The 14,768-nt window shown below is 49.6% G+C and overlaps 1 protein-coding gene across 1 annotated transcript in view; it reads right to left on the reverse strand.

Annotated features, from left to right (window-relative positions):
• Window positions 1–14,768, reverse strand: part of WNK2 (WNK lysine deficient protein kinase 2) — a 106,157-nt gene that overhangs the window by 27,983 nt on the left and 63,406 nt on the right. Inside the window, 4 exon segments of the mRNA XM_036278514.1 lie at window positions 860–1,551; window positions 1,655–1,737; window positions 4,222–4,291; window positions 4,655–5,478. Coding sequence (XP_036134407.1) covers window positions 860–1,551; window positions 1,655–1,737; window positions 4,222–4,291; window positions 4,655–5,478 — 1,669 coding nt within the window.

Below are 14,768 nucleotides of genomic sequence, written 5' to 3' on the forward strand. Positions count from 1 at the left end.
CAGGAGCAGGGGGCAGCCACGGGAGCAGGGGCAGCCACGGGAGCAGGGGGCAGCCACGGGAGCAGGGGGCAGCCACGGGAGCAGGGGCAGCCACATGAGCAGGGGCAGCCACGGGAGCAGGGGGCAGCCACGGGAGCAGGGGGCAGCCACGGGAGCAGGGGCAGCCACATGAGCAGGGGCAGCCACGGGAGCAGGGGGCAGCCACGGGAGCAGGGGGCAGCCATGTGAGCAGGGGCAGCCACGGGAGCAGGGGGCAGCCACGGGAGCAGGGGGCAGCCACGGGAGCAGGGGCAGCCACATGAGCAGGGGCAGCCACGTGTGCAGGGGGCAGCCACGGGATCAGGGGCTGACACGGGAGCAGGGGGCAGTCATGGGATCAGGGGCAGCCATGGGATCAGGGGGCTGACACAGGAGCAGGGGCTGACACAGGATCAGGGGGCAGCCACGGAAGCAGGGGGCAGCCACGGGGGCAGGGGGCAGCCACGGGAGCAGGGGGCAGCCACGGGAGCAGGGGCTGACATAGGAGCAGGGGGAAGTCACGGGATCAGGGGCAGCCACGTGAGCAGGGGGAAGTCACAGGATCAGGGGCAGCCACGGGATCAGGGGGAAGCCACGTGAGCAGGGGGGCAGCCACAGGAGCAGGGGGCAGCCACGGGATCAGGGGGCAGCCACGGGATCAGGGGGCAGCCAGGGGAAGTGCAGAGGCACAGCCCCAAGACCAGGTGCCAGGCCACCAGGGAGCTGCCCCATCACCTGGCCCACAGGTACATGGTGGGACCTGGACGGCAGGTGCCTACTATGCCCTAACTATGCGGCCGGGACCCCTGTGCCAGCAGGCTGCCCATTTCCCGGGACCTACTTCTCTCGCAGACTCTGCAGTTCCCTCCTGATGTCGGCATCCTCGATCTCTGAGTCATTGTCGCTGCTTATGTAGGAAGACTGGGAATGGAAGGAGGTCACGCTGATGGTGGGGACCTTCACACCCATCCTGCTGGGTGTCTCGGGGCCAGGGGAGCCAGCCCTTGAGGACCTGTGCAGGAAGGCAGTGGCTTTCCTCACGAAGTCGCTAGCCACACTGCCACTGCTCCTGGGCAGGGAGCCGTGCTTGAGCACAGGGGCCCTCCTGTGCGGGCACTCGTCCCCCGAGTCACTGGACACAGGCTCGCCGGGGCAGACCTCGATGGAGGAAGCCGTCTGCACACGCCGCAGGGCCAGCTTCACATCGGGGCTGTGGGGCCCCTCCTCCAGGTACACATCAGGTGGGGCCGAGTACCGCAGACTGTGGGGGGAGGCCAGGGTCCACTCATCCTGGGTGCTCACTACAGAGAACCGGCCCACGGTCTTGGCTGGCGAGCTGCCATCCTGCTGTCCTGGCTGCTTCCAAGGGGACCCTGAGGTCAGAGTGCTGTGCGTCTGGGGGCGGCTGGCCTGACTGCCCTTGGTCAGCATCCGGGGGCAGCGCTGCGCAGGCTCGGCGGAGGCTTCCCCAGGGACCCCGCCGCTGCGACCTGTGAGCTCCGGACGTGCAGGGCCAGTGGAAGCGGGAGCGTCCTTGGGAAAGAGGGGAGGGAACGATTCCATGCGAACACCAGCGGACAGCAGCCTGCGCCGACGGGCCCAGCACCTCGTTATCTCAGCCTGGAAAACTACCTACCTGAGGGGCAGCGGGAGTCGCAGGGGAGCCCGCGGCCGCCTGTCCTCCATCCGAGCCCAGCGCACTGCTGGCAGACGCTGCTGCTGCAGAGAGAGTAAAATCATTCCTTGGGCCCTGGCCGGTTTGGCTCAGCGGTTAGAGCGTTGGCCTGCAGTCCTGAGAGACCCGGGTTCGGTTCCCGCTAAGGGCATGTACCTCGGTTGCAGTTTGTCCCCGGCCCTGGTTGGTTGTGCGGGTGGCAGCCACTCGATGTGTTCCTTTCACATCGATGTTTCTCTCTCTCTCTCTGTTCCTCTCTCTCCCTCCCACTCTACCTGAACAAAAAAATGGAAAAATGTCCTCGGGTGAGGATTAAAAAAAAAAAAAAAAAATCATTCCTTGGGCTGAGGCCAAGGACAAGGCAGGAATGGCTCAAGGCCAGCAGAGTCACGGGGGGGGGGGGGGGCAGCTGGTGGGAGCGAGGGGGCCACAGTGAGACGCTGTCCTAACCTCCTGCCCCTGCTGCACAGGGGACACCCCAGAACCTGGGGAAGAAAGAAGGCATCAGCCCAATTTCACTGGAGTCCCTGCAGGTACATGCTCTGGACCCTCAGCACAGCAAGGCCCACTACGCACCTGATGGCGTCACCCTGTCTCACCTGTCTCACCTGTCACCTCTACACACCTGATGGCGTCACCCTGTCTCACCTGTCACCTCTATACACCTGATGGCGTCACCGTCTCACCTGTCACCTCTACACACCTGATGGCGTCACCCTGTCTCACCTGTCACCTCTACACACCTGATGGCATCACCCTGTCTCACCTGTCACCTCTACACACCTGATGGCGTCACCCTGTCTCACCTGTCACCTCTACACACCTGATGGCGTCACCCTGTCTCACCTGTCACCTCTACACACCTGATGGCGCCACCCTGTCTCACCTATCACCTCTACACACCTGATGGCGTCACCCTGTCTCACCTGTCACCTCTACACACCTGATGGCGTCACCCTGTCTCATCTGTCACCTCTACACACCTGATGGCGTCACCCTGTCTCACCTGTCACCTCTACACACCTGATGGCGTCACCCTGTCTCACCTGTCACCTCTACACACCTGATGGCGCCACCCTGTCTCACCTGTCACCTCTACACACCTGATGGCGTCACCCTGTCTCACCTGTCACCTCTACACACCGGATGGCGTCACCCTGTCTCACCTGTCACCTCTACACACCTGATGGCGTCACCCTGTCTCACCTGTCATCTCTACACACCTGATGGCGTCACCGTCTCACCTGTCACCTCTACACACCTGATGGCGTCACCCTGTCTCACCTGTCACCTCTACACACCGGATGGCGTCATCCTGTCTCACCTGTCACCTCTACACACCGGATGGCGTCACCCTGTCTCACCTGTCACCTCTACACACCTGATGGCGTCACCGTCTCACCTGTCATCTCTACACACCTGATGGCGTCACCGTCTCACCTGTCACCTCTACACACCTGATGGCGTCACCCTGTCTCACCTGTCATCTCTACACACCTGATGGCGTCACCATCTCACCTGTCACCTCTACACACCTGATGGCGTCACCCTGTCTCACCTGTCACCTCTACACACCTGATGGCGTCACCCTGTCTCACCTGTCATCTCTACACACCTGATGGCGTCACCCTGTCTCACCTGTCACCTCTACACACCTGATGGCGTCACCGTCTCACCTATCACCTCTACACACCTGATGGCGTCACCGTCTCACCTGTCACCTCTACACACCTGATGGCGTCACCCTGTCTCACCTGTCACCTTACACACCTGATGGCGTCACCCTGTCTCACCTGTCACCTCTACACACCTGATGGCGTCACCCTGTCTCACTTGTCACCTCTACACACCTGATGGCGTCACCCTGTCTCACTTGTCACCTCTACACACCTGATGGCGTCACCCTGTCTCATCTGTCACCTCTACACACCTGATGGCGTCACCCTGTCTCACCTGTCACCTCTACACACCTGATGGTGTCACCCTGTCTCACCTGTCATCTCTACACACCTGATGGCATCACCTTCTCTCTCCCTGACATGTTCTGATAAGAAACGAATCTCATGAGACCCTGGAAGGAGTGTATGAACTGGGCGGATCCCTACCCCTGCTGCTCATATGTAGGGAAAACCCATGTCATCCAAGGCTGTCTCAGTCTCCCCATCTACAACATGGGAACACAGCATGTTACTTCTGACCCCCCATCGCAGAAATGCTATAAAGTGTAAATGACAGAACAGAACAAGCTGGCGTGTGGAAGACTGGACCAAGCTGAGACCCACATGCCACAAAAGAACGCCATTGGGTGGTGACAGGGCTGACAGAGCCTCCAGCCAGGCAGAGGGGGCTGTCACCTGTTCCTCAGACCGTGGACGCTCTCTTTGGTACATGAATGCACACTAATGCATCACGACGGACTTTGCCATGTCTGGTCCCCGTCCAAGATGCTGGGGGACGCAGGGTGGGGATACAGAGTGCTCTGGAGCAGGGAGGAATGGGGACAGGGCCAGTGACGTGGGGCTCATCACCTGTCACTGGTGAGGACGAGGCCTGCTCCAACGCAGCCGTGAGCCCAGAGGCCAGTTCAGACTTGTCCAGCTGGAGGAAGAAACAGAAAGGAAAGAGCCAAAGGCCTCACTTGACGACATCTCTGCAGCTAAACTGCATATCCCCCCTCCCACCCCAGGGCTGGGCTCCTCCTCCAGGGGCTGGAGTAGGCCCCGTCCCAGGCGGTCCACACACCAGTTGGTCCCAGCTGGGTCCTGACCCTGCACACGCACACCTTGTGTCCCCAAACAGGCCATTTGTTGCAAAACACACTGGACAGGTAGAGCTCAGAGGCGGGTCTCTGAGAGGACAGCCGGGCTAGAGTGAGGCGCTCTGCATGGCCAGCCTGGAGCGGCCCTCCGCCCCTGTTCAGACCCCACCCAGAACGGCACCTCTAGGCAGGCCAGTACTCACCAGAAGCTGGGGTGGCAAGGCCTGGTCCCCCCTGGGGGCCTCTGTGTAGGGCAGATCCCCTGTCGGGGGCTCAAGGGCAAAGTCTCGGTCGCCCGTCTCCACAGGGGTCCCAGCTGAAGCGGAGGAGGTGGGCACATGCTCCTGATAGAGCAGATTCCGTAGCTTCTCATCCAGGCTCTTGATGGTGCTGTCTACAAAGCCCACCCGGGGGGGCGGCCCTTCACCGTCCGACTCCAAGGCTGACACAGGCTGGGGGAGGGTGCTGGACCCCAGTGGAGGGCTTGGGAGCTGGGGTGTAGCCAGGCCGACAGCCCCCACCACATTAGGGAGTGGAGGTAGGGACTGGCCTGGGGCAGGCTGAGGGGTCTCGCCAGAGGCACTGGGCACAGGGGCTGGAGCTGGCAGGGTCTCCATCTGGGTATTGGCCTCCCTGGCTGAGGCAGGCTCCCCGAGACCTGTGGGGTGATGGGGGGTCTCCGGAGGGGAAACGCAAGGTCCTCGGGCCACATCCAAGGGCCTTGCAGCAGGTTGGGCATCGTGAGTCTCTGCCAGCAGCTGGGAAGCGTCACCCTGGCTGGCCATCCCCTGAGAAGTCACGGGGTCCCCTGCCTGCGTGGCAGCCCCCCTTGCTGGCTCTGGCTTGGGGCTGGCCGTGGGTGTAGCCGTCTCCTGGGGAACAGCAGTCACAGGAGGGGAGGATGGCACCGAAGGGGCTGGTGGGGCCCCAGAGGTGTCCCTGGAGCCTGCTTGGTTCAGAAGCTGCAAACCGGCCAGGACACCAGGTTGTTCCTTCAAGGGCAACTGGTCTCTACAGGGTGCTGGATCTAGAAGAAAGGAAAAGTGCCCTGTACCGGCCTGTGCTGGCCAGAAACAGGCCCTCTGAGCTGCAGCACCCACACACCGGTCTCTCCTTTCCTCCTGACGCGTCAGCCCCACAACAGGGGAGCCCTATGAACACGTGCCTTGGGAAGAATGATCATTTGCCCCAATGCAATACATTTCACAGCAAGGACTTCTCAGAGTAAGATAGTTAAGAATAAGATAGTTGCCTGGCCGGTGTGGCTCTGTGGTTGAGCATCAACCCTGCACCAAGAGGTCACTGGTTCGATTCCTGGTCAGGGCACATGCCCAGGTTGTGGGCCCGATCCCCAGTGGGGGGCATGCAGGAGGCAGCCCATCAATGTTCTCTCTCATTGATGTTTCTATCTCTCCCTCCCTCTCCCTTCCTCTGTCTCTAAAATCAATAAAAGAAAAAAAGAAAGAATAAGATAGTTATCTTATTCTGTGTAAATCTGTAATACAAAGCAGTAATGTTCGAAGGAACAGCACCTTCTCTGCAGCACCAACCCGAATTCCACGTAGAAGCCGGAATCACGATGCGCTCTGCACATCTCACTGCGTGGCACAAATTACGTCTCTCTTTCCATGTGAGTAGTTCGCATGGGAACAATGACAGAAGAATGGATACCTTAAGTTGATACCACCCCAAACCAGTAAAACTTGGCTCGGGAAAACCTTGTTTTGCAATGAACAGCATTTTCTTCAAATGACAAGTACAGCTTCTGCATGACCACCCGAGACAGGTGCGACGTGGCAGGGCGCCCTCTTAAACTGGGCTGCAGGATGGAGTCACCTGGAAGGCACCAGAGAGTGAGGTGGGTCCCACCCACAGAAATCCTCTCTTCATCATTTCTTCTCCCTTCCTCCTCTCCCTCCTGCCTTCTCTCTGTCCTGCTACCTGGGACCTCCAGCAGGATCCTGAAAACAAGGGCCAACGATGTGTCCCCTCACACACTCTCCAGTCAAAGAGAAAGCATCCAATACACCACCAAGTAAGAATATGTGCGATTGCTTTCAAATAGAAATCCTTGCCCTGGCCATTTTGGTTCAGCAGTTGGAGCGTGAGCCAACGGACCAGAGAGCCGCGGGTTTGATTCTGGTCAAGGGCACGTACCTTGGTTGCGGTTCGGTCTCCAGCCCTGGTCAGGGTCAGTCGGGAGGCAGCCAGTTGATGTGTCCCTCTCATGTGGATGTTTCTCTCTCTTTCTCCCTCCCTCCCTTCTTCCTTCCCACTGTATCTGAAAATCAACGGGAAAATATCCTCAGGTGAGGATTAAAAATAAATAAATAAAAGACGTTTTAAAAAAGTCCTTGACCTGATTAAACAAACGCACTTTTATACCTATGCTCCTGTTATTTAAAGTCACTAAAGGACACGCACACGGGAGAACCCCCGTGACCTCAGAGGCCGAGACCAGAGCGCTGCGCCTCAGAGCCAAGGAGCTGGCGATGGCCACCACCAGAAGCTAGAGAAAGGCAGGGACAGACCCCTCTGGGGCGTCACGTCCTGTGCACACCTTGATCTGCCTTCTGGGCTCCCAAACTGTGAGGAAATACATTTCTGTGGTTCTACGTCCCCTAGTCTGGGATACCTCGTTATGGCAACCCTGGGATGATACTACAGACTCCATAGAAATGAAAGCATTCGCTCGGGAAAATATCAGCTCAGAAAAAAATTAAATGACTGAGTTCTGGCAATGGTGGGTGAAAAGCCTGGCAACCCCTCCTCCAAAAAACCATAAAACTGGACAAAATACTTACTGCAAAACAACAATTATTTGAGAACTTTGGAATAAACCAAAGGCATACAACAAATTGAGAAGCATGTATTTAGTAAAATATTGCTGAACTTTGGGTGAGAATGGTGGGTGTCTAAGTTGCTTGACCATGAAGCCAGAACAAGCAGAGCGGACAGGAACAAGTCTCCTGCGGCCTTTATCATTCGAAAAGTGCTCATTCCCAAAAAATGTAAACACAGGTAATACAGGAGGACATTCTCATTGCCAAATAGCAAAACAAATCCAATAAAACCACTTTGATTCTCTTATTCTCCAACCTCCTCTCTCTTCTTCGGCATTACTGTAGCTACACAGAAACAAATAATTTGGTTTTGTGTTTGTTTTCATCTTTAAATAAAGTCATACTGTACTGTAAAAAATAATAAAGCCATGAATGAATGCTGAATTTCATCAAATGCTTTCCTCCACCTACTGAGATGGTCAAATGCTTCTCCTTCAGTCTGTGCCTCTGACAACTGCCATGCCCCTCCTCAGTTCTGACTTTGTTTTTTTCCCCTCAGATTCCACATATAATAGAGATCATACAGTGTCTATCTTTCTTTCGCTTATTTCCCGTAGATAATGACCTCCATGTTCATCTCTGCTGTCACAAGGGGCAGGATCTCCTTCTTTGTAAGGCTGGTTAGCATCCTAGTGTACACATAGTTACATTTTCTGTATCCATTCAAGTGTTGACACTTAGTTTCCATATCTTGGCTATTGGAATAGTGCTGAAATGAACATGTAAGTGGCAGGTATCTCTCCGAGAGTGATTTCACTTCCTTTGCTACATACCCAGAAGTGAATTGCTGGGTTATAAGGTAGTTCTTTTTTTTTTTTTTTTTTTAGGAACTTCCATTGTGGCTACATCAATTTACATTCCCACGAATGGTATACAGGGTTCCCTTTTCTCCACAGCCTCTCCAGCACTTGCTATCTATTGTCTTTTTTGAAATAGCCATCCTCACAGGGGTCAGGTGATATCTCATGGTGGTTCTGAATTGCATTTCCCTGGTGATTAGTGATGGTCAGCACCTTGCCAGGCACCTGGTGGCAATCTGTATGTCTTCGAGAAACTTCTCATGCCCTCTGCCCACTTTTCACCTGAATTATTTATTGTTGTTTTGCTATTAAGCTGTGCGAGATCCTTACATATTTTAGATAGTGACTTCTTATTAGATACATGATTCACAAATATGTTCTCCTATCCTAGAAGTTGCCTTTTCGTTCTGTCAACAGCTTCTTCTGCTGGGCAGAAGCTTTTTAGTTTGATGTGGTCCCACTTCCAAGTTTTGCTTTTGTTGATTGTGTTTTTGGTGTCAGGTGCAAAAAAAATCTCGCTACAACCAGTATCAAGGAGGTTTTCCTGTTTTCTTCTGGGAGTTTGATGGTATCAATGTCTTATGTTTAAGTCTTTTGTCCATTTTGAGCTGATTTTCCTTAATGGTGTGAGATAGGGATCCACTTTCATTTTTCTGCATGTGGATATCTAATTTTCCCAGCACCATTTATTGAAGAGACTATCTTTTCCCCCTTTTGTGTGCTGGCACCCTTGTCATAGGTTAATTGATCATATGTGCATGGGCTCTCTATTCTGTCATATTCATCTGTCTGCTTTTATGCTGGTACCACACTGTTTTGATTACTATGGCTTTGCAATATAGTTTGAAATTAAGATCTGAGATGCTTCCAGCTTTGTCTTTCTCAAGATTGCTTTGACTATGTGGGTTCTTTTGTGATTCCATATAAATTTTAAGATTGTTTTTCCTATTTCTGTGAAAAATGCAACTGGAATTTTGACAGGGGTTACATTGACTCTGTCGATGGTTTTGGGTAGTATGGACATGTTAACAATATTAATTCTCCCAATCCAGCAACACAGGATATTGTTCCACTTATTTCAGACTTTTTCACCAATGTCCCACAGTTTTTAGTGTATAGGTCTTCATCTCCCTAGTGAAATTTATTCCTAAGTATGTTATTGTTTTTGATGCTACTGGAAATGGGGTTGCTTTTTTCATTTATGTCAGATAGTTCTCTGTTAGTATATGGAAATACAACTGATTTTTGTATGTTGATTTTGTATCCTGGAACTTCACTGAGTTCATTTATTAGTTCTAACTGTTTTTAAGTGAAGTCTTTATGATTTTTTATATATAAGGTATGTCATCTGCAAACAGACAATTTTATTCTTCCTTTCTGATCACAATGCTCCTTATTTATTTTTCTTGCCTAACTGCTCTGGTTAGGACTTCCAACACAATGTTCAATAGAAGTGGTAAGAATAGGCATCCTTGTCTTGTTCTTAACCTAAGAGGAAAACCTTTCAGCTTTTCACCATTGAGTATGATGTTGGCTGTGGGCTTGTATATATGGCCTTTATTATGTCAGTCTTGGTAGGTTGTATGCTTTTAGAAATTTATACATTCCCCCCCCCCCCCCCCAGATTACCCAATATGTTGGAGTATAACTGTTCACAGTAGTCTCTTATGATTCTTTGTATTACCATGGTATCAGTTGTAATGTCTCCTCTTTCTATTCTAATTTTATTTGAGTGCTTTTTTAAAGGTCTAATTAGAGCCCTGTCAATTTTGTTTAACTTTTCAGCAAACTAGCTTAGTTTCATTGATCTTTCCTACTGTTTTTATAGTCTTTATTTCATGTATTTTTGCTCCAATCTTTTTTTCTTTCTTCTGCTAACTTTAGGATTCATTCTTCTTTTTCTAGTTCTTGAGGTGTGAAGTTGGGTTATTTTAGATCTTTCTTGTTTCTTAATGTAATATGAACTGTTTTTGCTGCATCCCATAAGTTTCAGTATGTTGTGTTTCTATTTTCATTTATCTCAAAATATATTTTTATTCCCCTTTTGATTTCTCTTTGACTCACTGGTTATTCCACAGTGTGTTGTTTAATTTCCACATATTTGTGCATTTTTCAAGTTTTCCTCCTGTTGCTGGTTTCCACTGTGATTGGAAAAGATAACCTGATGTGACTTCAATCTTCTTAAGTTTGTTATTACTTCTGCCAATTCAAGTATTCTTGGGTGTCAGTTTTATCCTTTCAGCACTTTAATTATATTATTTCCACTCTCCTGGCCTGCACGGTTTCTGTAAGAAACCTGCTGAAAGCCTCTGAACATTACCTAGTAAGAAATGAGTTAGTTTTTGTTTTTGTTTTTGTTTTTTTTTAACTCCTGCTGCTTTCAAAATACTCTTTGATTTTTTTTTTTTTTTTACAGTTTTACTATAATGTGTCTTGATCAAGTCTTCTTTGGGTTAAATATGTATGGGAACCTATGAGACTCATACACCTGGATGTGTACATCTCTTCCTAGATTTCGGAATTTCTTAAATAAGCTTTCTATCCTTTCTCCTTCTGGGATTCCATAATGCAAATAATACTTGCTTCCCAATGCCCCACAATTCACACAGACTTTATTCACATTTTTTTCATTCTTCTTTCTTTTTTCTCCTATGACAGGATAATTTCAAATGAACCTGTCTTCAAGCTAACCAATTCTTTCTTCTATTCAATCAAGTCTGCTGTTGATGCTCTATTGCATTTTTCTTTCATTTGTCATATCTTCAGCTCCAGATTTTGTTTGGTTATTATTTCTATTTCTCTATTGAGCTCATTTTGTTCATATACTGTTTTTCCTAATTTGTTGAATTGTCTACATGTATTCTCTGAAACTCACCAAACCTCCTTAAAGCAATTATTTTGAATTTTTTTCCAATTCATGGGTCTTCAATCCTCTGGGTGTCACTTAATGAAAAGTTATTGCTTATTTGCTGGTGTCATGTTTCCTTGCTTTTCTGTGTTTCTTGTGGCCCTGTGTTGATATCTGTGCATTTGAAGGAACAGTCAACCCTTATAGTCATTAGATTGCTTTTGTTGGGTAAAGACCTTCACTTACAAGTGGGTGCAGGGGCACCAGCTGGGGTGCAGCATTTCCAGCTACAGAGCAGGCCCAGCAATGCGGTCGCCATGAAGCTCCATCAGCTGGGATCAGCACTGGCAAAGACTGCAGGTGTCCTCCACTGCAGGGGCCTAAAGTGGCTGTGGGGGCTGCTGGGGTCTCCAGTGGTGAAGGCTGCTGGGTACCTCCTGATCTCTTTTTCTCCTGTGGGGTTTTGTGGCAAAGGGGATCCCTTTTGGCACCAAGTCCAGGTGTGGGCACTCTTGTGGCAGTGGTAGTACTGATATGTGATGTGTAGGCACCCATGGCACAGAAACACAGCAGAGATCTCGAAGTACAGGTGTTCACCGTGACAGTGACCCCAGATTCCGGCATGCTGGCTAGCCCACGGCAGTGGTGACGCCAGTGCCCAAGGCACATGAGGGCGGAGCTACCATGGAGCTGGGGTATGGAGCATGGGTTCACCCAAAGCAGCCAGAGTTGGGAGCTGAAGGCTGAGATCTTCTACTCTGCCATCTTGGAGATGTTACTCATCCCTGTTATCTTCTCGGGGGTCTCTCCCTCTCTGTCTTTTTAGTCTGGGTAGATTTCTCCAATCCTCAGACAAACTCCAGTTGTTCTGAAGATTATTTTCTCTGAATACAGAATTCTGAGTTGATAGTTTTCTTTTCAACACTTTAAAAATACAGTACCACTTCCTTCTGGACCCCATGATTTCATGGTCATTTAAATGACCATTCCCTAAAGGTAAAAGCGTAATTTTTCTCTGGCCATTTTCACAATGTTTTTTTTTGTCTTCAGTTTCAGCAGGTTATGATGTGTCCTGATATAAGGTTCTCTGGGTTAATCCTATTAAGATTCACTCCACTTCTTAAATCTGTAGGTTTATGTCTTTCACCAAACTTAGGATATTTTAAGCATTATTTCAGTATTTTTTTCAGCACTGCACTTTTCTCCTCTCTTTCTAGGACTTAGATAACACAAATGTTATACCTATTTTCTTGTTCCACAAGTTCTGTTCATTCTTATTTTCTAAGTTCTGATTGAATAGTTTTAGGTATTTTACAGGGGCAGTTTGGCTCAGTGGTTGACAGTTGACCAATACACCAAGAGTTTTAGGTATTTTATTTTATTTTATTTTTATTTATTTATTTATTTTTTATCCTCACCCGAGGATATTTTTCCATTTTTTGTACAGATAGAGTGGGAGGGAGAGAGAGGAAGGGAGAGAGAGAAACATCGACATGAAAGGGACACATCGAGTGGCTGCCACCCGCACGACCAACCAGGGCCGGGGACAAACTGCAACCGAAGTACGTGCCCTTAGCGGGAACCGAACCCGGGTCTCTCCGGACCGCAGGCCGATGCTCTAACCGCTGAGCCAAACTGGCCAGGGCAGTTTTAGGTATTTTAGTATCTAGTTTCAAAATTTCTATTTCTTTCTTCTTTGTATCTTTTATTTCTTTGCTGATACTTCCTGTTTTACATTTGTTTCAAGAAAGTTTGTGATTGCTTATTCAAGCATCTTTATAATAGTTGATTTAAAGCCTTTGTCAGATCATTCCAACATCTACGTTATGTTGTCATTATGATGTGTTTTACATTTGTTTCAAGAAAGTTTGTGATTGCTTATTCAAGCATCTTTATAATAGTTGATTTAAAGCCTTTGTCAGATCATTCCAACACCTACGTTATGTTGTCATTATGATGTGCTGGATGTCTTTTTCCACGCAAATTGACATTTTATGTTCATCATTTGACAAGTCATTTTAGAGTGTTTGGATTGGATTAGACTGGATTCTGCATAATATCATGGGATTCTAAGTCTGTTTAAATCCTAAGGGGAATGTTGATATTTTGGCTTTTGCGGTCAATTGACCTGGTTAGGCTCAATCTACAAAGTTGCAACCAGCCTTCTATGAGCTGTGGCTACAATGTCAGTTCAGTCATCTGTGCCTCTGCTGTACTAATCTGATCGGAAACCCATGTGTATCACTCAGAGACCAGTCTGGAACCAAGGTGGTTTTACATATGCTGATTAGGATCAGAACATGCATGTGAAGGTAAAAACAACTTTATCAGGTTGCTTTCCCAAGCTATTCTCTTTCCATGATTTTCCTGGCACTCCCTGGTTCCCTGGGGCTCTCCTTACAGACCTCTGGAGAGAAACCACGAGCAGGGATCAGTGACAGGAAGACAAGGAGAGAAAAAAAGTAATGGGTTTTGGTTATGAACTCTTTGAGCCCTGGCTCCACCCAACGGAGAGGACAGCTCTCCCCTCTTGCAGGGTTATCTCCTGTTACCTGTTGCTGTCCCTCAGAACTTTCTACAAGCTGGGGACAAGAGAAGGAGAGGAAATGAAAAACAGGAGGGGTTCACACTCCTCTCTGAACTTTAAAAGTTCCCTCTCTCTGCACCCAGAGTTCACTCAGTCTTCACTATGCCCCGAGCGAAGGTCAGGGGACACCAGAGGGTAAACACTAAGATCGCTACCAGCTCAACAGCACCTGGAATTCTGGAGTGCCTCCACATCCTCCTACTGCTGCGTGTTTCCTGAGTTCTCTAACAGTTGTGCCCCGCATCATAGGCCCATGTGTATCTTTAGGTTCAGTGGAAAAAGGGGGTGACAGGATGTGTATATACCATCTTACCCAGAGCCAGGACTTTCTGCCCAGTTATTCTTTATGATGTGCCAAATACTGTGTTCGCAAAATTGTTTGTACAAGTAATGTGTGGTCCAGAACGGTGTTATCTTTATGTAAAAAGAACTTCTATACTTCTGTCTGTGTAGATGGCATTCTAAAATTGCCTTCATGAGGTGCCGTGTTCAGAAGTAGCTCCTCTCTCTGCCTGGCCTGGTTCCAGTGGTCCTTCCTTCTCCAGCAGGGCCAGCCTCCGGGCTGAGAGCTCTGAGCCTCTTTCCCCAGCTGGTAAACGAGTGAGTGTCAGTGCTCAGCCGCTCAGCCACCCTGCAAGAATGGAAAATGCCCCAGGGCAACAAACCAATAGTGGGCTCACAGCCCAGGTCTCCATCCTCTTCTGGACCGCAGCCTGGTAATTCCCCACAGTCCTCAGATTTCCCGAATACCTTCGAGCAGATGTTCTCTATATTTCACCCACCATTTTTGGTCATCCTCAGTGCACAGTTAATCCAAATGAACAGACCTGCCATCCCTGGGAGGAGCCACCTCCCTTTAATAGAAAGAGAAACTGGCTCTGAAAGGTTTCCTGAGGTTGGTGCATAGATGAAGGACTAGAATTTAACTCAGGGCACGTCCTTTTCACCATTAAACCACACTGAAAATCAGATTTACTTTGTAAGGGTTTTTCCACACCAATTAATTGGCTGTATCAAAATAAAAATGTAATATGTGGACACATTCTAATATTAAAATGGGGCAACTACAGCCCTGGCTGATTTGGCTCAGTGGTTAGAGCATTGACCTGTCAACCAGAGAGTCCCGGGTTCGGTTCCTGCTAAGGGCATGTACCTCGGTTGCAGTTTGTCCCCAGCCCCGGGGCGGATCGTGTGGGTGACAACCAGTCGATGTGTCTCTCTCACATCAATGTGTTTCAC

This window comes from Molossus molossus, unplaced genomic scaffold (genome assembly GCF_014108415.1).
Source record: "Molossus molossus isolate mMolMol1 unplaced genomic scaffold, mMolMol1.p scaffold_m16_p_29, whole genome shotgun sequence".
Classification (NCBI taxonomy): Eukaryota; Metazoa; Chordata; class Mammalia; order Chiroptera; family Molossidae; genus Molossus; species Molossus molossus.